The sequence below is a fragment of the Meriones unguiculatus genome, chromosome 9 (genome assembly GCF_030254825.1).
Source record: "Meriones unguiculatus strain TT.TT164.6M chromosome 9, Bangor_MerUng_6.1, whole genome shotgun sequence".
In the NCBI taxonomy this organism is placed as follows: Eukaryota; Metazoa; Chordata; class Mammalia; order Rodentia; family Muridae; genus Meriones; species Meriones unguiculatus.
This window is the reverse complement of record NC_083357.1, coordinates 46,755,999-46,783,728: the sequence shown is the minus strand read 5'-3', so window position 1 is coordinate 46,783,728 and position 27,730 is coordinate 46,755,999. Positions and strand designations below refer to the sequence as shown.

Here is a 27,730-nt window from a genome sequence, read left to right as displayed (position 1 = left end):
CTTATACACTTAACTCTTAAAGAAATTTTAAAATAAAAGAAACAAATGCTTCAAGAGTGGCAAAATGATCAAACAATCAGGATCTGATGATGGCTGAAGTGAAGTAGAGGAATTTAAAAATGCTTTGAAGTTTCAAATCTGTTGGTGTGGGTCAACAATTTAAAAATGACCCAGTCTAAAACAGTTAACTTTTTAAAAACTCTATTACCAGGAATCAAGCAAATATGAACAAACTCAATGAAATGTCTGAATACCTTATACTTAGAGTCAGGCTTAGCAACTTTGAATTTTCAAGGATTTTCTGGAGTATAGATAACTAAGAAGTTATATTTTTTTAATTAGCTGCCCCCCCCAAAAAAAGTATACTTTATTTTATATTTCACTTGAATTAAAAAAAACAAAAACAAAAACATCTATCTGGCCTACACATAAAAAAATTTTAAACTAATATAATTACATAAAAATCAATACTCAATGACAAATGATTTCATTTACATTATTCAAATAAATATTACATTATTTGGTAAAGAGTTCCCAGTATGTGAAAGAAATTGTAACCAAGTGCTCCTTACAATTAGCTTTATGATTAATAAATATTAATAAAACACACGTTAGAGTGAGTTAGCATAAAGAAGGATTTGTCACTAGGGACATTTGTTTTCTATAGTGAATTTATACTGGAAAAGAGAGAGCAACAATCTGAACGTGGGTTATACAAGCATTACACACACATACACAGAGTCAACTAGGTATACTGACTAACAATAATTAGGGAAAATGAGTGTTAACATCAAAGCTAGTCCCAAGGCCCTATATGCAGACAGGTGAATTGACAACAAACGCTTACCTTGACATTTTCATGAATAGACTGAAGTTGTGCAGCTAATGCTACAAATGTTTGATAAATTTTCTGCATAGCCATTGATAAATCTGTAAGATAAAATTATGAAACAAGTATGAACATATTTTTCTGCAACTCTGTCACTTTCCTTTACAACTACAGAAGACATCAGGCTAAGAAGACTGAGAGAAGACGTTTCCATCAGTGACCTGAAAAGGAAGGGAAGTCCTAGACCGCGACCCACCCTCCCCCTGCCAAGTCATCAATGTAAACTACTTACAATATAGCATTCTACATCTCCAGGGAACTAAGACTTACCAAACACTTTCTGGGACATTTTCTTAAAGCAGCTTAAGACAAGCAATATAGTTGTTTGCACAACCTACTTATAAGTGTAACTGCCTATCAACAACATAACAGTGCAGCAGTGCTGTTACCTTGAGGGGTTATGTGTGAGTTGTTGGCTTGAGTGGCAAGATGGTTTTCTAGGTCTTCAATCTGCTGCCTGTACTGCTGAAGCTGTGCCTCAAACTGCTGAACCAAGATTCGGAAGTAGCTATAAAGAGTTACAGCAAATATTTAAAACAGTGTTTCCTTTATGCTTAAAAAGACCACTAACGAAGGAAATGTCTTCTTTTAAGTGGGGCTGTCAATTTAGGGTGAGGATATAATTCACAGATTTGGAGTTTGAAACAGTTTTTTACTATTACTGATGTAACATTATTTCAATTATAGAGGACATATTACACAAAGTGACTTCATAATCTTTAAAGTAGCAAAGTCATCCAACACAAGGTAGGACTCACCTATTATAGACAGGTAGAGATTAAGGAAAATTACAAATAAATGCAACACCCCACCCCTATCAGGATCCTAGAAGAAAAAAGGCAAATTAATGGGGAGGTGGGGAATGGAGGGGAGGGGAAGGGAGAAGTAGCTGTGAAAACTTTTGGCAACATGAACTTTTGCTGTGAGCATAAAAAGGGGAAATGAAATCAGTACAGAAGCATGTCATGGTAATGAGTAAGATGAGTATCAGCTATTTCCTGAACTTGGTTAACTATAGTGTTATGTAAGCAATTATCCTTATTTTTAAGGAATTCACAGTTAAAACATAAAAAAAAAAAACAAAACATTGTTTGCAAATAATGGAAAATGTTGCTTGTGGGATATAAACAGATATACAGAATATGAAAACAAAATACACATGATAAATTTAGTAAGTAGGGAATTTGGATCAAAGGTATATATGGGAAATATCTGTTGTTGAAGTTTTCTGCAATTCTAAAATAACTGCCTTAAGGAAAAGGAACAAGAGGGAAGTACAGCAAGAATCACATACATACATAGACAGACAGATACACACACACACACATACACACACACCTCACCTGCCTTTGTGACATCCAAACTCACTAAGACTAGAAGTGATAGACTGAAAGAAGAGGTAGTGCAGAGCCAGAGCCGAGCACACTAGCTGCAGACAGTGAGCACTGAGACTATGTCACTGCTCTCTTATCAAAGATAGCTGGAAATTCAGATCTTAGCCTTTCAGTAAGACAAGAATAAGTTACCATCCTAGGATAATTAGAAGAAATCATTATAAAGATCCAAGTTAAGCCTTCCCATGTAGCAAACCAAAAATTCTGTGTATGATTATTGCTCTGCTGTCATAAAATGAAAAGCTTTTGTTCAAAAAAGAAAAACCCAGTAACTTACTCAGCAGGAGCTGTATTTTCATGTTGGAGTCCAGGTGGTGTTTTCTGGGTTCTTAAAGCTATTTCAGCATTCTTTAACTCCTAGTACATTCAGAGATTTTAAAAACACACAAGGAAACAAAGAAGCCACATAAGAAGTAAGCTAATATACCAACCATTTCTGACCAAGATGTCAAACAATTAGATGGACATGCTTAAAAAAAAAAAAACAGGTAATAGAACAAGCTGTATTACACGATGAACCTTTTTCAAAAGAAGACAAATAAAACTTTCAATAAATCTTAGATAAACTTATACTGATCTTTTTGAGGATCTATGAATAAAATTTTATAAATTTATAATATAAATTCAACCACAATGAAAAGATTTTGGCACTGTTTTAAAACATTCACTATGCAATATAGGAAATACTATTTTTAAGAAAAGGCAAGCAGTTCAGAAAAAGCAGAGGCTGATGTCAGCAAGGATTACCACCTGGCCAGCCGACTGCCATACACTAACATTACTGAAGGCTTTAGTCATGCCATCTTGTCAGTCTAGAGTATGCCTATAACAGAGCTGTTTCTCTTCTCACTGATGAGGAAGTAGATCACACATACTTTATTTGCTAATACACTGTGTGAGAAGCCTGAGAGTTTCTACGCTTCATCAATGTCATCTTATACTTTTATCCAATGGGTTTTCAAGACTAATATTCTCTCTTACACCTTATACCTCATACTCCTGTCATTCCATAGCTTTTTTCAACCCCTATTTTTTAACAATTTTTTAAAAGAATTACCTTAAATTTATGCTCCCCACAGTAACATGTTCTCCCTTATTAAACGACCAAGCTGTTAAAGTTACAATAGTTCTTTGTACCATTTTACTTTTTTTTGTTTTTGTTTTTGAGATAATACCCCATTATGTAATTCAGACTAGCCTCAACTCAGAATCCCCCTGCCTCAGCTTCCTAACTCACCCCTCCTGCATCACTATACCTGACATGGCCTTTTAACCCTTGGGTTTCTACCACCCCAGCATCTCACTACCTACTTATGTGAACATGATTCTTGACAAGCATTCTTCAGGAAAAAGCTGCCGGCAGATCTTCACATATGCCATGTCATACCCCTGGACACTGCCCCTTCTCTTTCCTAAACACAAGCCTTTGTGATACTTAAAACATTTCAAGACTCATCATAAATCACACATTAGACTCATGGTACAAGTGTCAAGTTGAGCCCTTTGTGTCTAAAACATTATATCTCATTGATTTAAGGAGGGATTTTTGTTTGTTTTTTAGCAGAATTAGTTTTTGGTCCCTAAAGCCCTAAATCCCCCCCAAAATACAGATTTTTAAAACAGACATTGAATGTTATGACAACTAAACCCAACAATATAGTATCAATAAAGCATCTGCTGTCTACTCCAGTCAAACAAAAGCAAAAGAACACAACCTACTTACTTAAACTCTTGGATTACTTTGCCAAAAACAAAAAGAAATCAAAGAAAAGAGGGGGGTGGGGATAAGTATTTATGAGGCTTTGTGGTCATCAGATTTGGTCTGTTACCCTTCACCAAAGAATCCCTTTATTTCCATGGAAGACTTTTTTGAAAATAATTTCTGGGGTAGATTGTAATAATTTCACAAAGGAAGTAATACTTAAACTGATAAAGTTTGGGGAGTGTTAGTTCTTGACACAGAGTGTAAGACTTTGTGAAGAAAGTTGAGGTGACAATTCCTTAAGGATCTGCATCTGTGCTTACCACCTTCAGACTCTACCTAACCATTTCACTATTTCATTTAGCCCAATTATCTTTTTATCTCAAAACACTTACAGTGCACCTACATACAGTGTTGGGGTCGATGATGCCTATTCTTCATTGTCAACCTGACTCCATCAGTAATTAACTAAAACACTATCTGTATTTTTTCAATGAAATCATTTTAAGTGGAAAGACTCACTTCTAATCCGTATCTTTGAAGTAGGAAGAGCCACCTTTAATGTGGGTCACACCTGGTGGCAGCCTATATAAAGGAGATGGAAGAAGGAAGCTTGCTCTCTTTGCCTGCTTGCTCTCATTCTCACTGGAAAGACCATTCCTTCACCAGCATTAAAGTCTACTTCTTTGGGATTCCATCATACTGAAGACCAGCTGAGGCATCTAGTCTAATGGACTGAACAACTACTTGAATCTTGAACCTTTAGATTGTAGAAAGCCATTGTTGGACAAGCTAGACAACAGCCTGTAAGCTGTTTGTTTCTCTATATACATATAGATTCATTCTGTAAGTTCTGGTCCTCTAGAGAACCTTGACCAGCATAGGTTCTTTTAGCTTGCCACCTCCTTTATTGGCTAATGATAACTTTTTATTAAAATATAAATTCATGTATTTTGTATACAAAATTTCGTTTCATATAATTTCATGTTTAAATAAGTCTAAATATTCATTTATCTAAGGCATAATTAACATTTTATTTTTCCTAAAAAGTACCCAGTGATAAAGGAAAATGACTGAGAAAAACACACAAGAGGAATATATTCCTATTGAGTGAAAAGATTAGGCAGTAGGACCTTGAGAACAGACAAGAAAGTCTTCCAGTCCCTTTTATTTTAATAGCATTATTTAAAAGATTACAAAGTATTCTTGAATAAATGACTTAAAGACAGATTACATAGCCACCTCTGAAGGTTCTACTGAAAATTCTATCACTTCACTTTGAAGAGCACAGCACTTGATACCCCTACAGTAAAAAGGCATCACATGAAACTTAACACTAACTCTGTCTAGATGCTAGGAAAGGATGACTTTCTAATTATAATACATAAAACACAAGTGATTCATATATTATCACTCCTCTTCCATGAAGAAGAACCACTTAATTGTATGCCACAGGTGGAAAAATTCAGTAGAGACAAGTGATGACATTAGTTTTGTTATAGCAATTAACTAGTTAAACTTGGTATTAACAGAGCATGTCATAGTTTTTAATCTAACTGACAGGTTAGAAAACATTTTCTGTCCAGGTATTTTCCTCCTTTATAAGATAAGCTTGTCCATAAGCACTCTTATGAGAGTTTAAGGTTAAGAAAAGGACTAGCAAGGACTGTTCCTCAAACTCGTAACAAAGTTCTCTGCAGATGTAATTAAATATTACAGACAACAGTATCTACTCTAAATGGCTATCATGAAAACTAATCTAAGCTAAAAAGTATAACCTACTTAGGACATTGCTATACATACACATAGAGTACATATATAACATTAAGTAAGAAGTAACATGGTAATCTAAAATTTTATGAATGCTCCATTTTAATTTAGCATGTATACATCAAACTTTAGAATTAATTTCTATTTTGATTTCACAAACCATCCTCCCACACACGCTGTAGTATGGCATACCTGAGCAGTTTCTAACTTCAGTTTGTCAATATTGAGGGTATTCCTCTGTAACCCACTGGCAGCCAACGACAGAAGCTGCTTCAGAGCCTTGATGTCTTCCTGGACTTTAAGCATCGCTTTGGAAGACATTCGACTAATTTCTTCTTGGACTTGTTTTTGTTCCTTGACAAATTTCCTAAAATAGCAAAAGAATACAGGCATGAGGGGTGGGGAGGAAAAAGATAGAGGTGGGGAAGGGAGGGATGGAAATGATGTATATGTAGATGGGTTGGGGAGATGGCTCAGCAGTTAAGAGCAATACACTACCCTAGCGGAAGACCCAAGTTCAGTTCCCAGCACCCACATAGCAGCTCACAATCAGCTTATGACCAGCTGTAACTCCAGTTCAAGGTCCTCTTCTGACCTGTATAGGTACCAGATAGGAAAGCACTGCGCAGACATACACGCACGCAAAACACTCATACACATAAAACAACTCTTCAGGAAAAAATATTAAGAAGAGAACAAGATTTAAAAAAATAACACCCCCTTTTATTTCTAAAGAAAAATTATAATTCATTCATACATACACACACACACACACACACACACACACACACACACACACACAATTGGTGTTTCAAGACAGCTTTTCTCTGTGTAACAGTCCTGGCTGTCCTGAAACTCCTTTTGTAGACCAGGCAGGCCTCAAACATACAAGTGCTGGAATTAAAAGGGTGTGCTACCACCATCTGGCACTTTTTTAACAGAATGATACAGGGTTTTTGGGTTTTTCTGTTTGTTTGTTTTCTTCAAGACAGGTTTTGTTTTTTGTTTTTTTTTCTCTATGTAGCCTTGGCTGTCCTAGTATTGCTTTGTGGGCCTTGAACCCACAGAGATCTGCCTGCCTCTGGCTCCTTGAGTGCTGGGGTTACAGGCGTGCACCACCATGCCTGGCTAATAATTACAGATTTTTATTCTTACTTTACTGATTAAATTTTTTCAACATTATTTGTGTGTGTGCTAATTTTTTTCAACTTAACACAAACTAGGGACACTTGGAATGAGGGAACCTTAATAAAGCAATTGCCTCCATCAAACTGGCCCATTGACAAGTCCGTTGGGCATTTTCTTGATTAATGATTGATGTGGGAAGAAACCACTCATTAAATATTTAGCAAAAGATGTTTCCCCTAAAATTGTACCAATAAATTTTCAAGTGTTATTTATCTTATTTACACTTGGTACTTACTGGAGATTTTCAACATCCTGACAGATGACAGGAGGCAGATTCTCGTCTTTTAGTGCTTTACTATCCCTATGAAAAAAGCCACACCACATTAATGCCATCCACAAATGCATTCATACTACCCAGACTCTAAGAACTAACAAATCAGATGTTAAAAATGAGAATATAGCGATGTTCTCTACTTATATTCTTACTACAGTCTTTATAAAGAAAATAATTTTCCTGAGTTGAAAAAAAATGTTAGCTATTTATTTGACACCAATATTTTTTACCAAAGATTGGTGTGTGTCATATTCTTAAAAGTATTTAAATGTCTGAAATAAAATCTGAAAATACTATACTGAATGAGAAATTAAATTAAGTTTCTTCTGATTAGAAGATTCTATGATTGACATTCAGTTAAGAAAATATTAAGATTAAATTAACAAAGCTTTTTTCATCAGATACTCAACATAACTTTGTATTTTATAACCTTCACTCAAATGGAAAAATATGCCTACTGACATAATAATAAAAGACACAAACAATAAATTAAAATATGGCATGCTGTAACAGAATCATTTTACAGTGCTGGCTAGAACTCCCAGTCTCTCCAATCCTTAATTCAAAACTTTTAAATTTTGAGTTAGATTTGTTCAGCTTGTTAATAAATATCCAAACTCTGAAACACTTCTGGTCCCCGGGTACTCAACTTTAATAGATTAAAGAAATACATTTATGAGGAGTAAACCTATGTCCTTACAAATGATTCATTTATCAAAATACAAATTAATCGGGTAACTGCCAAGTAAAAAAAATATCATATTCTAAGCACACATACGATGCATATGGAAGCTATTGCCTCAGCTGAAAACACAAGGAAGTAAAATGGTCCTGGAGCAGTAATTTGTGTGTGTGAAGTTGACAGTGTAAGGGCTGCACAAGAGTTCACACAGAGCACGCGCAAAGCCCTGGGTCAATACTCAGCATTCAGAAGGCTAAAATTAAATTATTTCTATTATCTGGGAAATGTCAACCACCTTTTCCTAAAAAATGGCTTTAAATTTTCTCAGTGACCAGTAATCAAAGATTTGACATTTCAAAGGGTTTCAAAAACCTATTTATCATTTTTGGCAAATACTGATTTTTTTTGTCTTCTAAATGTATACCTGGTTATAACTTACTTCTATCTATACAATCTGCCAACAATTTAGTAAATAAAATATTTTAAAATAATTAAAATATTTTAAAGTTAAATTATAAACTTACTCTGGCCTTGTTCCTGTTTTATCACCTAGAAAATTCAAGAAGCTTCATGTAAAAACAGGTCATTTAACAACACTTTAACACATTCCAAGTTTTAAGCTAACAAAAATTAAAAATACAAACACAAGCATGTGATGCCCTGAACTTAAGGAAGAATATCGTCATGATGGAGATTTGACATCAAGCAAGTACATTACAGAGATCAGCTGCATCTACTTCCCTCAAGAAGAAACAACTTTTTAAAACAGTTTCTTGTATGGGTAGTTTAAGTCCCTGTCTACCAGTTTAACTACAGAAACTTAAATACCACCATCACCAGTATGAACGTCCTAACTTCTCCATCCTGTAAGATAACCATCTCCAAGTACCTTCTGATCTGCCACAGCACAGACTATATCAGACCCTCCACAATGGACATCACTTAAAATGCCTTCACACTATCATTCAACTTCTATTTCTTAATGTAATTGTGAGGTCAAACATTTTTTCCATTTGTGAACTGCTCACTCCTGTGATCTGTACATTTTCACTGAGGTAACTGTTAAGTTATCCAACACTAATTGTATTTTTTGTCTCATACATATCACATTCATTCACCTATTTCTAATCCATAAAACATATTGATTCCAGAGATGTTAAAATGTGAGAAAACGTGTAAAAATCAAGTACTCTACATTTTAACGTCATTTGCCACTTATCTTTACATATAGATAGATAGATGGGTTTTTAGCTCTTCTTCCATGGCTTCATATTTATTTTTTCATAAAAATATGGATTACTTCACCATTACCTTTCACAGTTCAACATTTCTGAATCTGGAACCTTCCTTCTATAAATGAATTCTAAGATTTGGCAAGACAAGGTAATAAAAACAGGAATTTAATTTTCTTTATCCAAATAACTCATTTTCTTAAAACTAATGTATGTAGTGGTTTGAATGAGATGTCCTCCATCTTCTAGGAAATGTTAATACTTAGACCCCAGTGTGCGGCAGTTTGGGTACGATTAAAATGTGTGGCCTTGCTGAAGAGGTATCACTATAGGCTGGCTTAGTTTTCAAAAGCCACACCATTCCCAGTTTGCGCTCTCCACTCGGCTTGCTGTTCCTGATGTGGGCTCTCAAGGGCTGCTCCAGCGCCTCCTACCTACGGTCTCTGCTCTTACAATGGACTACTATCCCTCTGGAATTGTAAGCCAAATAACTCTTTTATAAGCAGCCTTGGTCATGTTTTTTTTTAGCACAGCAATAGAAGAATAACTAAGATATGTATTATTTCCTCAACACTTTAGTTTTGGGCTACAGTTTTCTATATACAACATGTAAAGGCTAGATTATCGTGGACCCCATCACTCTACCCGCTTTGTCTCAGTAATACACATACAAACATTTACTACCCTTGCATTCTTCAGCTACTTCCCACACAGCCATCTAAATGTTCTTTATTACCTCCCACTCCCCCCTTTTATTTTTCTACACACACATCACTATACTTGCTTTAACTTCCTATTCCCTACCTCTTATCTTGCTAGTCCCCTTCTTCCCCTCAAATACTTCCCACTCCTGCTTTCATGGCATAATCATTTTATTATCTTTTACTTCTGCTCCCCTATTCTTTTAGACTTCAGTCCTCTTTCTCCTTTCAGCGTTTCCCCCCAGCCTAGATACAAGAGGGGAAGTAGGAGGGAGAGAAACAAGTGATATTTGGGTTATCATAATGTTATTTGAGTTTTAACATAATGTTCTCCACAACCACCTCATTTAAATCTTAAAACAAATCTCATCAAAACCCTTCAGTTTAATTATAAAATTCAATATGGTATAAAAAGTTATTTATAACCTCTGGTGTCTGATACCTGTACCCTACAGTAGCCTCTGTCAATTCTTTAGAAAGGCAAAGCCTCATTCCATGTTACTTTTTCTTCATTTCCCTACTCTCCCTCCATCTGGCTAAATCTCATGGATACAGGCCCCAAGCTAACTTATATGTGTACTATAGATAAAAAGAAGCTGGAAAGATGTATCAGTGACATTTTAGTTATGCTTCTATTGCTATATAAAACACCCTGACAAAAATCAACAATGGGATGAAAGGGTTTAGAGAACCCAGGACCACCAGCCCAGTGGCAGCACTACTCCCAGTGAGCTTGGCCCTCCAACATCAACCATCAACCAAGAAAATGTACCACGGACTTGCCCATGGGCCAATCTAGTGGGGGCATTTTCTCAACTGAAGTTCCCTCTTCTGCAATCACTCTAGGTTGTGTGAAGTTGACAAAACTAAACAGCACAAGTGTCTAAGAGCATATGTATTGCCCTTGCACAGGACCCTAGTTAGTTTACCAGCACCCATGTCGCAGTTCACAACTGCCTATAATTCCAGCCGCACAGAATCTAATCCTTTTTCTGTACTCTGGGCACTTATATTCCCCAATATACATATATATGTATATATAATAAATAAAGAGGGAAAATCCTGTGATTTAATAAAAGAATCCTGACAGATATCACCAACTAATGGATCTGGGAGGTGGTACATTATTCTACACATAATCTTTGTTCTACTTTAGCTCAGACACAGTATAAACACAGAAGAACAGGGGAACCGAACAGACGGGAAACAAAGTTGTGCATTTCTTTTATTTCTCTCTTCAGAGTGAAAAAGCCAACCAAATAAATCACCAACATAAAAAACAAAATTCCAATGTTTACTGAGTTAGAAAGAGTACATACAAAATATACAGATAATTGTCCTGATTTGCAAATAAGCAATAAATATATATTAACATAGCTATGTAAGACATATACACCATTTAAGCTATTTACAAAAGTCAATAGTTTATGTCAACACACACAATTGGTAGCATACTGATGATAATGTAAACAAACTTAAAGGTACCATACTAATGAATCTTAGTGATTTTACTAGTGATCTTTCAGGCAGGAATTTTGAGTGTCCTGTAAGCATCCTAGCAATGCTGTTAGAATGAAACAGGAATAACATTACTTACTTTTTTTATCTGATGAGGTACTAAAATCTATACCGCCAAGGCCTTCATTGCCTGCAGTTGAAGTAGGTGCTGTAGTTCCCAAAGACAAGCTTAAAGCATTTTGTCCGAGACCTATAAATGACCAAACACCATTTATTAACTTTCCTGACTTTAGAAGAATTCTCCCTTACTAACCAAAGCACTCAGTACTTTAAGACCATACATGTTCTTCCTACTTGCTTTAGGAAAATAATAACGAATTCAAATCCAGAGCATAATTTGGGGAAATGTTGATAATCTTGTTGGGCTGCAATGGTATGTTTAGTTTAGAAGTTGGAATCTTTCATTATTAAAGGGCCCAACAACATTTAATTTTTATTTATCTTTAAAACTTTTCTATAAAAATCCATTTCACATGATATACTTTCGGATTAATACAGCCTGCTGTTTGATATTTTGGAATTATACAATTTTAAAATAATCTAGTGTGAATTTGTAAAATGCAGGTGTGATTTATGTTAACTATACATTCCCAAGGTATTCTTAAAATGAAAGAAAAACTTGTTTAAAAAGTAAATAACCTTTATTTATTATTTAAATCTCATCTCACTGACAAAAAGGCTCAAACGGATTAGTCAGTGATTGTAATTGTATTTACCAGCCAACTAAATTTTTGTTGACAAACATTTTTACACATACCAATGAATGTATTTCTACACTGTTTAGATAAGATGCAATCTGCTGTTCTATCTGCTGTCTAGATACGATGCTATCTGTTTTTAAAACAGAGAAAATGTGATGTGATAACTAAAAACCAGATTTAAATTGTAGCAATGACTAAAAAATATTACGCTAGGTAACCCCAACCCACAATCTGAAATGTGCCATATATTAAGCAATTCTGGCTTCCAGCACTTCATCAAAGTGATACTCCACCTGTAACCTTTAGCGTCAATGGCACTTTTAAGTTAGCATGGACCTAAGCATTGAATATTGTGTCAAAAGTCCAAGAAGTAGTACAGATTTGGCTGAGAATCTTCTGTTTCCTGATCCTGTGGTGATGGGAACAAGCCAAGAAGATGCTGTGCCTGAACCTCAACTGTACTCTCTTAACAGAACTCAAGTTGCTTCTATTTGGTTACAGCAATAGAAAAAACAAATTGGGGGGAAAAAAAGCACTAGCTTGCCTCTCCTTTTTATGGTATTTTCGCTTTGATTCTATACAAACCTGTGTGAAAAATGTCTATATGCTTATACTACAAGTAGGCATGATGCATCCATTATATGTTGGGTTATTGGAAGGTATTTTGAGTAAATACAAAACTAGAGAATGGTAAAAATTAGTAATAAAAAGAATCTGAACACTACAGATTTCTACAGGTCACCCTGGCCCACTCCTTTCCTTCCTTGCCAATTGCCAGGATATTTTCCATTCACTTAATAAAAGACAAAAAAATCACTAGGTTCTTTGGCAGAAAGCATCAGGCTATGCTTTTTTTTCACCTTATATAACTAGAGAAAAACCTATTAAAATGGGTCTAAGATTACTATGATTTCTACATTTAAATATATGTATCAACTTCTCCTGAACCATTAACCATTGCTGAACCACTAACCAGAAAGCTCCTGAGGTTATACTTCTACATGAAATAATTCCACAAAGTCTTCAAATAACAGGAAAGCTTTACTCACTTTCAAAAATACCATCTCCTGACTTCCAAAATAAAAACCATACTTAGAAGCCAACTTATCTAGCTGTAATAGATGAAGTTAGGATGTAAACCTCCCTTATAACTCATACTAAACAAATTTCACCACTGACCTTCATGCCCTACCCAACTTCATTGACATTTATTTAAAAGATAAATTTCTGTGGAAATTTTCTGAATCTTTCCTTAAATATGCTCACTGAGAAAAAGGGACAACATATTCTAAAGTTTGGCTAAGATGTTCACTTATATAGAAAATTATTTTGGTTTTTATGTTGAAAGAAAAACATTATTTAAAAAAAAAAGTGTTTGTTGGGGCTGGAGAGATGGCTCAGTGGTTAAGAGCACTGTCTGCACTTCCAAAGGACCTGGGTTCAATTCCTAGCACCCACATGGCAGCGCACATTGTCTGTAATGCCAATTCCAAGGGATCTGACAATGTCACACTAATGCACATAAAAAAAATTGAATAAATTATAAAAAGTGTTTGTTCTACCAAGCTAAAATAAATTTAAATACAAATATTTACTATTCTGGGGGGGAAAAAACTACTACCAATTACCTGATGTTCCTGTGTTTGCACTCTGGAAAAGTGAACCACCCAAACCAGCTAAGGCTCCCCCTAAAGAAAGCCCTGTTGATGCTGTTGTAGTTGTGGCTGGTGTTGTGCCCAAGTTATTTAAAGTAAATCCCGTGGATGCTGAAAGTGAGAGAAAGAGAAAGAGATGAATACGCCTTCACACAGAAAGAGCACTTGAAAACACCATAGAAAAATAGGAGTACATTCTCAAAAACAGAATCCTACTGACACAACTGAATCTTTGGGGAAACCACTTTCTCAAGAAAACTTTGGAAATACTCAGAATAAAGAGTAATTAATAACAGTTTCAAGGCAGAAACCAGTGGCCCTCCCGTTTCCCCCTCACCCCAAAAAATAGCTTTGGGAACTATTAGAATGGTACCTGGTAACTAATTCTAGACAACAGTATAGTTTATAATCCCAGGCAACAACTGTGCCTTTAAAAGAAATGAATCCTGAACCAGTTAAGTTTACAAATGTATTTCACTTCCTGCCATAAACAGTCTCTTGAAAACAAAGCTAAAAAGTACCCCTGTACTTCTCATTATTCTGAGCAGAGACTGCATTTCTAGATGACCACAATTGTTTTAATGGCCAATGCTAACTTCTTTTTTCCAGATAAAGTCTTGTTACATAGCCAAGCCTTGCCTTAAACTCAAAATCCTCCTATGGCATCCTCCCAAATCACAGGTTGTGGACCACTAAGCTTGGCTGTGAAAAGCCAATAGTTCAGTTATTATTGGCTAACTAATTCAAATACTAATTCAAAATTATTCAAAGTATAATTTTGTGTCAATTTTTTTGTGCTTGTACAATAAATACTACCCACTGAACTACCTCCCCAGCCCAGTGTTGATTAATAAATGGCTACTCACGTTCTCTAACTGGGTAAAATTTTAATGTAACCATCAAATTCAATTTCTGCCCATTCTGTCTCACCTGCTGGAGTTGACGTCAGAGCAGACGAGAGACTGAGACCACTAGCTGAGGTAGAAGTGACAGGCAGGGCAAATGGTGTAGCAGAAGCTGCAGGTTTACTGAATCCTAAACTGAAGCCTGTTGTAGATGCAGATGTAGTAGCTGGTGTTCCTGTTTAAAAAAATAAAAATAAACATTTTATTTTAATCATGTAGATATTATGTTGGTTTTAATTAGTATTTTATGTCTGTGATCTTTTTCTCTACAAGAACTGGAACAGAGATACACAACTTGAGACTGAATCATGGTAAATATAAAAAAGAGGGTCTTTTGTGATAAGAAAAAGAAATGCGAGATGGGTGTGGTGGTTCACACCTTTGATCCCTGGTGGTTCACACCTTTGATCCCAACACTCAGGAGGCAGAGCCAGACAAATCTCTGTGAGTTCTAGGCTAGCCTGGTATACATAATGAGTTTCAGGACAGCCAGAGCAACACAGTGAGACCCTGTCTTAGAAAACAAAAAAGATAAACACAAAGACAAAAACTATAATATTGTGATCAATTTCAATTCCATCCCCAGGCTTGCCAACAATAGCATTATTAACAATATTTCCTTCACTACCTTTGCTCTAAACAGAGAAACAGTCCTTTCTGTCCCAGACTATACAGAACACCATTCTGTACTCCTGAAAATCCTTCTCTGCCTGGACTCCATCTCTGTGAGCACCAACCTCCTTCCTCCTCCTTCTTCCTAGTCCCTGTCTGTAGATCTCTTTCCTCTGTTCAGGCCTTCTACATACTCCCAGGGTTCTCCCACTGCTTCCTCCACTGATCTCTCCACTGTCATCACTCCCAGTACAAGTATCTGAGTTTAACCCTAACTGCCACCAGCTTCTGTTTTCCTGAGGCAGTATCTCACTAAGCAGCCTGGAAAATCCTACTGCTTTATCCTCCCTAGTGTTCAATAAGAGGCACGCAGAACCATACCCGGCTATGTCTAAATGCACACCTACCTGGATCCCCACTGCTTGGTGGGCCTGGATATCCCTTTGACTCATGAATCTCACTGCAAGGTCCTCACCTCAGTCAATTCAATCACTCAAGGCAAAAACTTTGATACTTACGCTCTTCTCTGCATGACTCTAGTTAAAAATCTTATTAATTACTGATTCTATTTCAAAAATACTGCTGGATTACTGGTACCCTCAAAAACTTTACTCTAGTAACAAACTCTTAATCTGACAGTCTCTTCCAATTTCTAATCTATTCTTAGTATTATTGCTTTAAAAATATCTTGGTGTTAGCATTAACTTTTCTTTAAGAGACATGGTAAGTGTCTACTCATCCCAGTTTGAAAAGGAAAAAAAAATCTGAAAGAAATAATTGGGGCTGGAGAGATAACTCAGCAGTTAAGAGCATTGTCTGCTCTTCCAAAGGTCATGAGTTCAATTCCTGGCAACCACATGGTGGCTCATAATGTGAACTGATTCCCTCTTCTGGCAGGTGTAAATGCAGATAGAACACTCATATACATAAAATAAATCTTAAAAAAAAAAAAAAGAAAGAATTGGTCAATGAGTTTAACGGGGGAGACTCAAAGAAGCATACGAGTGAGGGTTTATCTACAGAAGCATAGACAACCCCAGCACTACAAAGTTTCTCCCTCACTTAGAAACTGCTTATATACTCTCAGGGAAGAACAGGACTTGAAGCGGCCCAGTGGAAATAAGCCTTCTCTCCTCACCAAGAGGGAATATCAATGGTTCAATCTTTTGAGTCCCAAAGAGGGACCCAAGTAGGTAGGTGACCACAGCTAACCTAATTTTAAAGTAGCAAGAGCTACGAGGACAGCGTTCTACAACATCTGGTCATTCTGTCCACCATTAGGATTCGTCAGTTCTCAGACATGTCTAACAGTCTAAAGACCTGGCAAAATACTGCCCATTCTCATGTGGTCTCAACTTGCTATTCAAATATCAATTCTTCCTTCCATTTCCACTTCTGAATCCTAAACTCCAAGAACTGGTTTTTATATCTCCTTAGATCATTTATGACCAACTGTACTTTTGACTCCTTTGTCTAAAACATTTCCTGTCTCCAAATAAGCCTACCGTCCTTTTTCTGTCTTCCATACTGTCTTTCCTCTGTCTATGAGCACACTATCAAACACCAGAACATACTGATATGTCCACATCACAGCTCATGAATGCCTTGCCCCTGCACTTAATGTCTTTATGTCAATATTTTCTTAGCACCATGTTCACCACTGCAAATTCAAGTTAGTACTGAATATTCAAGGCATGGTGTACATGTGGGCTATACAATTTGGAAGCACTAACGACTTAAATAAGATTAAAGACAGAAATCAACCCATATTTGACCTTCTTCTAAAGTTTCTGAAAAAAGTCAGAAACCATGCTTTTGCATTGCCCAGAGTACAGCCAGGAGTTAATCACAAAGCAGTTCTCTAAAATTATGTGTGGAAGGCCTGGATAGCCTCAGAGAACAAGAAAACTGTTCACCCTCACAGCCAATCTTGTCAAAACTCTATTAGCAGGTAAGCAAAGTCTTAGTAAAGTATGCCAGAGATGAATTTAAACTCAACTCAAAAGACTTTTCACACACACAGTCTTCCTAACTATACTAGGAGTCACTGAGAAGCACACACTGGTCTCCAACTTGTGATCTTCCTGAGTGTTAGGACTACAGGCTTGCACCACCTCGCTGGACTTTCACATGCCTTCACTCTTTCTGTTTTATTGCCACCCACTATTTACTGCTCTCCAGAATGAAGGGAGGTGGACACTCTAGTTGTTCACGTTCCCTTGAGCTTACCACTAAAAACCTAACTATTAAGGTGAAAGAGGATCTAAAACTTTCTCTAGTATATTGCCTTAAAAAACTGGCAGCAGCAATTAACGCTCACACACACAAAGGCAAGTGATCTTCCACTGAGCTATGTCCCCAGCCCCTAGTCATAAATAGCTAGAAGTTTTGCTCGGGGTATGACAGGACTATTAACATTTCACAACTTTTCAGAGATACAAGCAGGGTTTAATTCTAAGACTGTCACGGGTGCTTTTTCCACTTAAGAGTCTTACAACTGAAAATGTAGTAAGACATAAGTCAACATCAAAAACCATCTACATTTAATCCACATCTGTAACTTACAAAGGCATGATACAAAAACATTCAGTTTTTATATACCCAAATACTGAAAAGTTTTGAAAAAACAATTATGTAGAATCCATATAAAGTTCTCTGATAATTATTCTTCTTTCCCCTATTCTGAAATATTACATGAGAGGAGAAAAAACACTCAGTTCACTAGAGAACCAGAGTTTGAGCTCTTCTCAAAAATTCTTACCTACAATTAGTGCTATGGTTGTAGCTAATCCCAGAGACAAAAAGAAAGAAAAAAACAAAAACAAAACAAAACAAACAAAAAAACCAGAAAGATCAATGAAGATGGCTATCTTCCAGATTCCACCTTCAGAGAATAACACACTTCTAATAAGACTGACATATGTATTATAGCAACAAACACAAGCATCTTTCCTAGGGCACTGGTTTTTATAAAATAGGCTGTGTATATTTGATTAAAAAGTGAAAAGGGTGTGTTAAATGCAAACAATACTTATTACAACATTAAGCCCAGGTGCAGGGTGGGAGAGGTGGGTGCTATTCCAAACAGAATCCTAGAACTGAGAACTATCTCAGTAAGCTTACTTCTTGGTAACACTGTTGTTATTTCATGGGCATGCCTGTGAAATGTGCCACACACCACTGAACAGTCAGTAAAAGACAGCAAGTGAAACTAAAAGGTTCTGTAGGTAGAGAATAAAAGGTAAATAAAAAACAGGTATATGCAGCATATAGTATTAAATCTATAAATTACTAGAAACAAAAGCTATCACTTGAATGTGTACCAGAAACTTGCAAGTACACCTTTTTTTCTACTGAAACAACTTTTAATATCAAAATTAACTATGAAAATTTAAAAGGGATTGGTAAAACTCCCTTAAGCATCTTTACTAAAGAAAAAAATATTGCATTATATAATCTACTGCAAATATCATTTTAATTCATGTTTACAACTTTCAACTGCTTCCCTTAATTCATGTTTACAACTTTCAGATACTTCTTTATACCACTCTTTCATCCACACAATCCTCCAATCCCAGGGACAGCTTCTTAAATACAGACAGAAGACAGAAACTGGGAGAAAACAAGAGCACGCTCCTTACCTGTACCTGCTCCTCCTAGAGTGAACCCAGTGGCAGACTTAGCTCCAAAGAGTCCTGTTCCAAAACCACTGGTTGAAGCACACGTAGATGCAGGGGTTGAAGAGCTGCCAAGAGTTCCGAAGTTGAGCCCCACAGAAGGTGTGCTTGTTTATACAAAACAAAAGAAAAACAAAGTCTACTTCAGCTAATATTTACTTTGGAAAAATAAAAATTAACTGTTTAAGATTGCTTTTTCTTATAATAATGTCTATGATCCAAAAAACATTAAAGAAAATATTCCTAACAAATTCAAATACCTTCCTTTTCTCCTTTAAAACAAGTAAAGTTATTCTTAAATAGTACAATCCTGAACCAAACCTGAACCTGTTATCTGTTTGGAACACTAAGGCCGAGAAATCAGAACTTCCCAGCCTGTTAGGCCACATGGGAGTTTCAAGGCCAGTCTGGGCATCTTAATTAGACCATGCCTCAAAACTTAAAAAGCAGAACTGTGGCTTGAGACACAGTGCAGGGGTAAGCACTGGCTTACTTAGCATGTGCACCATTCTAACCTCACTACTACAGAATCAAGCAACACAACAAGGCTGGGAAACCATACTCTACAGCAATTAGGATGTCAGATCACAAGACAACAAGGAACACAAACATTTTGCTCCTAAGATTTTATTTGAACCCTGGAATGCTTTAAATGGCTAAAGATTATTTTTCTTTTGAAGTAACTGAGAACAGTTCACACTTCAAAATACAACTGTTCAACAACTACTCACATAAAAACACATACATCAAAGTTAGTCTAGGTAACTTTACTGCTATAGTTAAGTATCACATCCTCTGTCAAGACTGTTTACAGGCAACCTGAATAAGAACAGCTGGTAGAAGCAAGAGAATGTGAAGTTCAAAACTTAATTGTTCATATCAACTCTCAGTGGCCCAAGTTTGCATCTACGGGGGGGGGGGGGATTACGAAAATAAGCCAAAAGTTTCAACAATCTGACACCTTAAAACTCATGTAGGAAAATTAGGAGATTATAACACATAAAACACACTCACTACGTGTGTTCCATGTTTATTACTTCCAATTCTGCCCTTCAGAAAGACAAAATTGTGCTGGATATGGTAACAAACATAGTCCTAGTCAGAGTATCGCTAGAAGTTCCTTAAGTCCAGGAACTGTCAACCCCACAGTCAGCCAGAAAAGCCATTCAGCTTTCTGCACACGCTGGGAGCCCAAGAGGAGAACGCTGCAATTTAAGCAGTACAAACATATCCATTCAGTAAGTTAAGCTTAAGTTAAGGAGCAGATGATGCCTAATAAGTGGAGGGCCATAATGACAAAGGACCGTCTTTAAAAAACAGGAGTTACAATGAGTAACGGAAGGAGTACTCAACTGTGATGGTCTCCCAATAACTTCAAACAAAAAGTTTGTTTTTGTTTGAAGACATATTATTGATTATAACCAAAACTAAGCAGAGCTAGAGATAGGTCAGTGCAAAGGGCAAGGGGTAAGGCTCTCCAGTTCTCAGGAAGTTACAATAGCCTCTGGCCTTTAGCTTATAGCATACAGACTTCCCAACCTTCAACACATTTTAAATTTAAAATGCTACAGTGCATTGAATTTATGATTTTTCCCCCATGGGATTTTCAAGTTTTGTGTCACAGGACCCATTCTTTTTTTTTTTTTTTTTAAAGCTTTTACGGAGTTTATCAGTAGTAGCATCGTAAAGAATTTTGTATTGTAACCACCCATGTTATTGTTTCCTTTCACTACGACCTTAAGTAGTATATTCTTCAGTTTGTATAATATATTCAGGTAGTGGCCCATGTATAGCCAGAAAGCCATTTCAGTGAAAGAGTTAATCACTCAGTCTTTTGTAAAGAGTTCATAAAATCGGGAATTGTGTACTCGAAGGGTCTGCCGAAGCTTAACAAGAATGTGAATGTGGTTATTGATTAGATTTAATATCCTGGCCCTTAACACCAGTGGGGGGGGGGGAGGATCTGACGCCCTATTCTGGTATATGAGAGCAATGCACCCACATGGAGCAGGCAAAACACCCACACACATTAAATAAAAATAATAAATGAAATATTTTTTAAAAACTTAAGTGAGATAATGCAATAAAAATGACAAACCTAAAATCAACTGATCAATCAGACAAGAAAACAAAGTGAAAGTTAAAAGAGACAGTAAGGCTGAAGAGATGGCTCAGTGGTAAGATCACTGGCTGCTCTTCCAGAGGACCGGAGTTCAATTCCCAGCACCCACATGGCAGCTCACAAATCTCCAGTTCCAGGGGCTCTGACACCCTCACACAGACATACATGTAGGTAAAACACCAATGCACATAAAATAAAAATAAATAAATAAATTACATAAAAAATAAGCAGTACAGCATATAGTGGTTTGTCTCGATAGTACAACTAAGAAAGCATATACAAAAATGTTACTTTAACTGGGGCAGTCTAATAGTACTGTTATTTTGGATTAGCTGTATCTAACGAGGGCTGGAAAAAACGAGCTTTCCTGGGATATTAAACCTTATCTATAACCACATTCACATTCTTGTTAAGCTTCGGGAGATACCTTGTCCTTCCAGTACACAATTCCCGATTTTATGAACTCTTTACAAAAGACTGAATGATTAACTCTTTCACTGAAATGGCTTTCTGGCTATACATTGGCCACTACCTGAATATATTACACAAACTGAAGAATATACTACTTAAGGTCGTAGTGAAAAGATAACGTGGGTGGTTACAATACAAAATTGACACAAAACTTGAAAATCCCATAGGGGAAAAAATCATAAATTCAATGCACCGTAACGTTCAAAACTGTAACGGTAAATGAGATGTGAACTATCAAGGTAATTTCTTTATCTATCTTCCTCCTGCTTTTCTAGTCCTAAAGGCCAGCAACAAGCTGCCATTCATTCAACGCCCACCCTGGCCCTGAGACTGAGGGGTCGCGAAGGCGTAGGCGCGGCGCCAGGCCGCTTCCCGCACTCGGGCCCACTCCGCGCCTGGGGTTTGCTGAGCGCCGGCAGCCGAGCCCACCCCCACCGTCGCCGGCCGCCGGGGGCTCGCGGGGAAGCACCAGGACGCCGAAGGCTTGTCAGCACGTTTACCTAGACGCGCCGGCCCCGAAGGAGAATCCGCTGCCTGTGCCGGTCCCGCCGGGGGCCACAGTGGTGGAGCCGAGAGCCCCGGACCCAAAGGAGAACCCCGTGGACATGGCGGCCCTTGGCGCGAAGCTGTCAGCAAGGATGGAGAGGCCTGGGATGCTTCTCCTCACTGCCGAGGAGGGACGTGCGGCATTGCTGCCGCCAACCGGGGACCAGGCGGGAAGTTCAACCCCCAACAGGCGGTGCGGCGAGGCAAGAAGGGGCGGAGCCACAGGGAACGCATGCGCAACACCGCCCGCATGCCGACCGCACCGGAAACGTGCCCGCCGCGAAAGGGACCCTGGGATCGGAATGGCTGTGAGGCAGCCAGGATGAGGTAGGGTTGGTACCCCGCCTACTCTCTTAAAGAGATAAACGCCTCTGGTGCCGGGAGGATCTCGCGGTATTTCGTTCTTCGCTTCCTAAAAAGAGAGACTCAAATGCTGCTTCTATCAGGCGTCCTGTTACAAATCGTGCGAAGGGCTCTAGGATTGGCGAGGCCCTTGATTGTCACCTCGCTTTACTCCAAGGGGGCTCTGGGTTTCTTTGGGGTCGCTGCACCCGAGGAAAAAGGAGGATGCCTACTTTATGATGATCCGGAAACCCACGGGTTCTAATTTATGCACGCTTCCGGCCAGAGGCCCGCCTGGTGCTCCCGACTTGCACATCCCGCGCGGAGGGCCTGCGTGCGTCCCCTGCCTGCGAGTGTGAGGTCCGGACATGGTGCCACAAGCCCTGGTGGGCAGAGAGTGGGACGCGTGGCGTTCTTGGGGACCTTCCCCAAGCTGCTTCGTGGTCGTGTGGCTTTCCCACAACGTGGCTATTTACTAGAGGAACTGCGAAGTGGAAAGTGTAAGCACAGAAACGGGTGATCTAAGTAAGGTAGAATGTACGTGAACCCGGAGCAACATGAGCACCAAGAAATGCTTCTTAGCGGCGGTCGCGGGGAACTGCCATCATGACGTGGCTCCTTTAATTCTGTCAGGAATTGGTATATTATTCGTGCAAGTGCTTTACTTACCGGCAGGGTCTCTTCAATGAAGTTGATCCTCGTGACGGGATCCCTCAGATTTATTCTAAAGCACAGCCCTCGCCATCGTAGTGCTTTGAACAAAAGCCCAGTGGCCCCTAAGTTTAGCACTCAGTACCCTTTATATGACACATCCTTGGAACTTCCTTTCTCACAACTCCCCAATAATTCACTTCTTTTGTGTTGCCCTTGGGCATTGTGACCTGCGGTTGGCTGAATTAGAGCACCCTCCAAATTCATAGTATAGCCGTATCCTTGCCCCAAATATTTAAAATGATGAAGCTCTGTTCCTCACCATGTCCCTTTAGGAGGTGATTAAAGTTAGGAGACGTCAGAAGGTGTGTTTGGCACACGATGAGATTAGTGTAAGACTGCATAGCTCTCCACCTTGTGAGGGCTTTGTGAAAGGCAGGAATAAGGCCATTTGCAGGAACTCAGTCTGCAGGCACCTTGATCTTAGTTTCTTAAACTCCAAAGCAGAACAAAATAAATACTTTACCATTCTGATGTATTTAAAGTAGCCCAAGTAAACTAACACACCATCTGTGGGTTGATAAAAAGGTCCCATAGACTGCCAAAACAAAAAGGGCTATTGCCATTTCTCTTGGTTACAGATCACAGGATATAGAGAAATAAAGCGAGTAATGACCTGAAAATTTCCTCCCTACTGGCTAGCATACGTCGTGCCAGAAGGTGCTTTACAGCAGTGGTTCTCCAGCTTCCTTTGTGCCCCATATTGAGTGATCCCTCCCAGAGCGCCCAGCTAAAAACTCAAGTGCAGGGGGCCACTTTAGGTGTGGACCCAATGGGAGACCCACCCACATAAAGCCATAGCCAGAAAGAAACTCAGCTAATCCAGTGCCCCAGAGAGGAAAATCCACCTTGACACTGAGAACAGAAGGTGGGAAAGTGCTTGTCTTGGAGACATTACAATCACAAAAACTTCATTAGGCAGATTTATATCCTGAATTCATTTTCAGTTATGTAGTCCAAGAACATTCAAGAGGTAAGTGGAGTTTAAACAGGCCAGGGTTAATTGTGCAAACACAAATCTTTTCTAACGGAATATGCATCTGTAACAAACCTCGAATAATTTATATAGTTAATCTTCCAAGAAAAAAATTGAAATCACAGTAAAGTAGCACACAAAGAAAAGCTTTTGAAGTGGTAGGGAGCAACAAGATGGCAAAAAGAGATTATATAATAATCAGGCTTATCTTACTAGAAAAACTGCTAGATAATATGTAAGAAAATAAAAAACAATAAAAATATTTGCAATGCCATGACAGAGGAGTAATTTGGTTATCCTTTGGAGAAGACTTATTTTCTTTTCTTTCTTTCATTTTATTTTCTTTCTTTTTTGAGACAGGTTTTCTCTGTGTAGCCCTGGCTGTCCTGGACTCACCATGTAGACCAGGCTGGCCTCGAACTCACAGATAGCCTCCAGAGTTCTAGAATCAAAGGCACGCGCTTTTGAGATCAACACAGATAGTAAACTGACCTCATTGACATGGTCTTCTGCAGCATCAATGTCAGCATCCTGCTCCCCTCTGGGAATGCATACATGTATATACATAAGTTCTCACTGTCTCCCAGTTATTGAATGCTTCATAGAATTTTATCTTATAGTCTCCATTACTTCAGGTTTTATTTTAAGCACAGTGATTTTCTAGCCTCTCATATTACCATAAATGGAACTTTAATATGGATTTTGAAAAACAAGTCAATATAGAATGGTTAATAAGAACACAGACTCTGGAGTCAGACTGTCTGGTTTTATGCCATGACTCTTGACTCTTCTCTGTAATGCCAGACAAGTTACTTCATTGTATTTCATTTTTGTCGCCTTGGAAATGAGGGAAGTTACAGTACTTTCTCCATAACACTGATAAGATACTTAGTGTCCTTTCTGTCGCCTGATAATCACAGGAGACATTAGCTAACATCAGTATTACTGTCAGAACATTTGGAAAAGAGAAAATGGTAACTGTCAAGAAACAAGTGTTGGGGCAGGTGAGAAACAGACAGTAATGGTTTGAAGTAAAACGACATAAACAGTTTTCCTGTGAGAGTCTTGCTGTGTGTTATACAGTGTAATTTGCCTTTCTGTATTCTCATCATTTCCATTCTTTTCAGAGCTGTGTGTGTGTGTGTGTGTGTGTGTGTGTGTGTGTGTGTGAAAGATAGAGATACTATCATAATAAGACTTCTTTCTGGGTTGTTAAATCCTCATTATATATTTACTTTATGTCTCCACCACGGAGTAATGTGTTAATTCAACATCCTTATTTCATTAGAAATATATATTGAAAAACAGTATGCACTCAAAACACAAAGACAGAGCCAGTCATGGTGGCTTATTCTGTAATCCTCACACTTGGTAGGAGGATTGTCACAGATACTAGAAATTTTCTAATAAAAGAAGAAAGTAAAAGCTTTATTGGGGCTGGAGAGATGGCTGCTCTTCCAGAGGCCCCACATGGTGGCTCACAATCATCTGTAACTGCCGGGGATCCAATGCACTATTCTGGCCTTCATGGGAACTAGGCACACGTGGTGCACACACATACATACATACATGCAGGCAAAACACCCATATACCTTTTGAAAAAGCCATGCACGCATGTGTGTGTGTGTGTGTGTGTGTGTGTGTGTGTGTACACAACTGCGGCACAGGACATATGTAGAGTTCTAAGGACTGAACTTGGGTTGTCGGATCTTTGTTGCAAGCACTTTACCCACCAAGCCATCTCACCAGTCCTGAAAGTACCATTTTCTAATGACAAACGTGAAAACTGCTTCATTCACACCTCTTGGACAGGATGGAGCAGGGTTTATCCACCTTTGCCACTGTCATCTAGGGCAGAAGGATTTTGTTGTGTGGGAGTCTCCGGCACATTGCAACTGGCCTGGACCTATTAGCTGTGAGTAGTATTCTGCCACCCCATCCCACAAGACAATAAAAGGGTTCCAGATGTCACTGGAAATCACATGAAAAGAAAAGTCTTCTTAAGGGTGTAAAAGGAATTACAAAAATCACCCATGGTTCTACTTGCAATAACTACAAACTGTTTACTGGTCACACTGAACTTGCTATAGCGTGAGGTAGCATTTTGCTCATGCAGTAGTACATCACCACTGTGTCGTTGAGGAACATCCCTCTGTAGGATCATCGGGCATCAGATGACCTCCTCTATCACGCTTACCTCATTCCTTTGAGGCAAGATTTCTCACTGCACTTGAAGCTGGTGCTTTTTGGTGAGGCTGGTGGTCAGTCAGCAAGTCGTAGGCCATCCTGTCTTCATTGGCCCTCAGCTCTGGAGTTGCCAGCATGCACAGGACCACATCTGGCTTTGATGTGGGTGCTGGAACCTGATTTCAGCTTGTCATGTTTGTGCAGCAAGTGCTTTTAACTGCTGAACCGTTACCCATCTGGCCCTAGGGTTGGTTTTAATGAGCACCTACGCTAACACAGAATGAATGCCCCGCAATTCCAAAGCCCCGAGGAAATGGAGAATTGTTTCAAATAAATCTACACTGTCTTAAATTTCTTTGGAATAAATCCAATGAGTAGTAGAGTCACTTCTCAAACTAAACTGCAAGTGTTTCTACCTGACTGGCTGGGTCCTTTTATTCTACATGTGCAGAAATCCAGGAATGAGCAGAGGGTGATCTTTAATGGCCTGTGTAGACCGCAGTGTCTGATAAACTGAGAGCCAACTCTCGAGGACCACAGCAGGTAGGACCCATTAGTGTTACAACTCTAGTGCAAGCTCTGGATACTGGCGTCCTACACTGTACAATTGTTACAGCTCAGGGATGGGCCTAGAAGTAGGGCCTTCTTAGCCCGTGGTAGTATATGGAATTGCAGCATCCAGGCTGGCCTCATTGCAGGGATTCCTCAGTACTTGAGACAGCCAGTGTTAAAGCTCCTCTCATGCAGTGTCTGTCATGTCGTTCCATGTCCATCCTTGTGTCCATCTTTAGCCTCAGATCTCTGTCCTGTCTACTTCTACCTTCCCTTTTGTTTCTACCCTGGCTACTTTTTTGGCTGTCAGCTGGATTTTGTGCTGCTTTTTATGACGTGACTTGCCAACTTCCCAGATGTTGTTTCATTGCCACTGCCATGCTGTTGTCACAATTGCTTCTTCCTTTGTGTTATCACGTCGGCCTGCATTACTGAAAGTAGGTGAAAAAAGAAACATGTAAACTGGGTATAGTGGCTCACACCCTTGATCCCAGCGTTTGGGAGGCAGAAACAGGCAGATCTCTGTAAGTTCAACGTCAGCCTGGTCTACACAGTGAGTTCCAGGACAGCCAGAGCAACATAGTAAGACACTATCTCAAACAAATAAAAAAGATAGAAATTTGTGAGAATTTTACTGAGTCTAATATTTTGCCTTTTAATAATTTTACCTTTTACTGAGCCTAATATCACCACAGGAAAGAGCACAGGTGTGTCATGTAGCTGCCTGACCATGCAAACGTGAACAGCCCATTTATATAGCAGGAGAAGAGGTGTGGCATCCAATCCAGAGCATCCCCCATTTGTGCAAAACTGCAAACAAAGTATGATATTTACAGTTATTACCATCTTCACTGGTGATCTTTTCAGCACATCCATGGAGTGTGTAGGAAAACTTTTATGACAAATTGTTCTTTTTTTACTAT

The 27,730-nt window shown here is 38.4% G+C and overlaps 1 protein-coding gene across 4 annotated transcripts in view; it reads right to left on the bottom strand.

Moving 5' to 3' along the window:
• Nucleotides 1-22,302, bottom strand: part of Nup58 (nucleoporin 58) — a 54,588-nt gene extending 32,286 nt beyond the window's left edge. For 2 of the 4 annotated variants that reach the window (XM_021649044.2, XM_021649045.2), the window contains exons 1-11: nt 21,994-22,302; nt 18,865-19,007; nt 14,637-14,786; nt 13,680-13,817; nt 11,430-11,540; nt 8,424-8,448; nt 7,179-7,244; nt 5,948-6,122; nt 2,561-2,640; nt 1,279-1,397; nt 848-930 (exon numbers count right to left, since the gene is read on the bottom strand). In XM_021649044.2, coding sequence (XP_021504719.1) covers nt 848-930; nt 1,279-1,397; nt 2,561-2,640; nt 5,948-6,122; nt 7,179-7,244; nt 8,424-8,448; nt 11,430-11,540; nt 13,680-13,817; nt 14,637-14,786; nt 18,865-19,007; nt 21,994-22,100 — 1,197 coding nt within the window. In that variant the 5' untranslated portion in view covers nt 22,101-22,302. The remainder of the gene's footprint in view (nt 1-847; nt 931-1,278; nt 1,398-2,560; nt 2,641-5,947; nt 6,123-7,178; nt 7,245-8,423; nt 8,449-11,429; nt 11,541-13,679; nt 13,818-14,636; nt 14,787-18,864; nt 19,008-21,993) is intronic. The other 2 variants (XR_009594181.1, XM_021649046.2) reach the window with 2 other exon arrangements.
• Between the last annotated feature and the right edge of the window lie 5,428 nt (nt 22,303-27,730).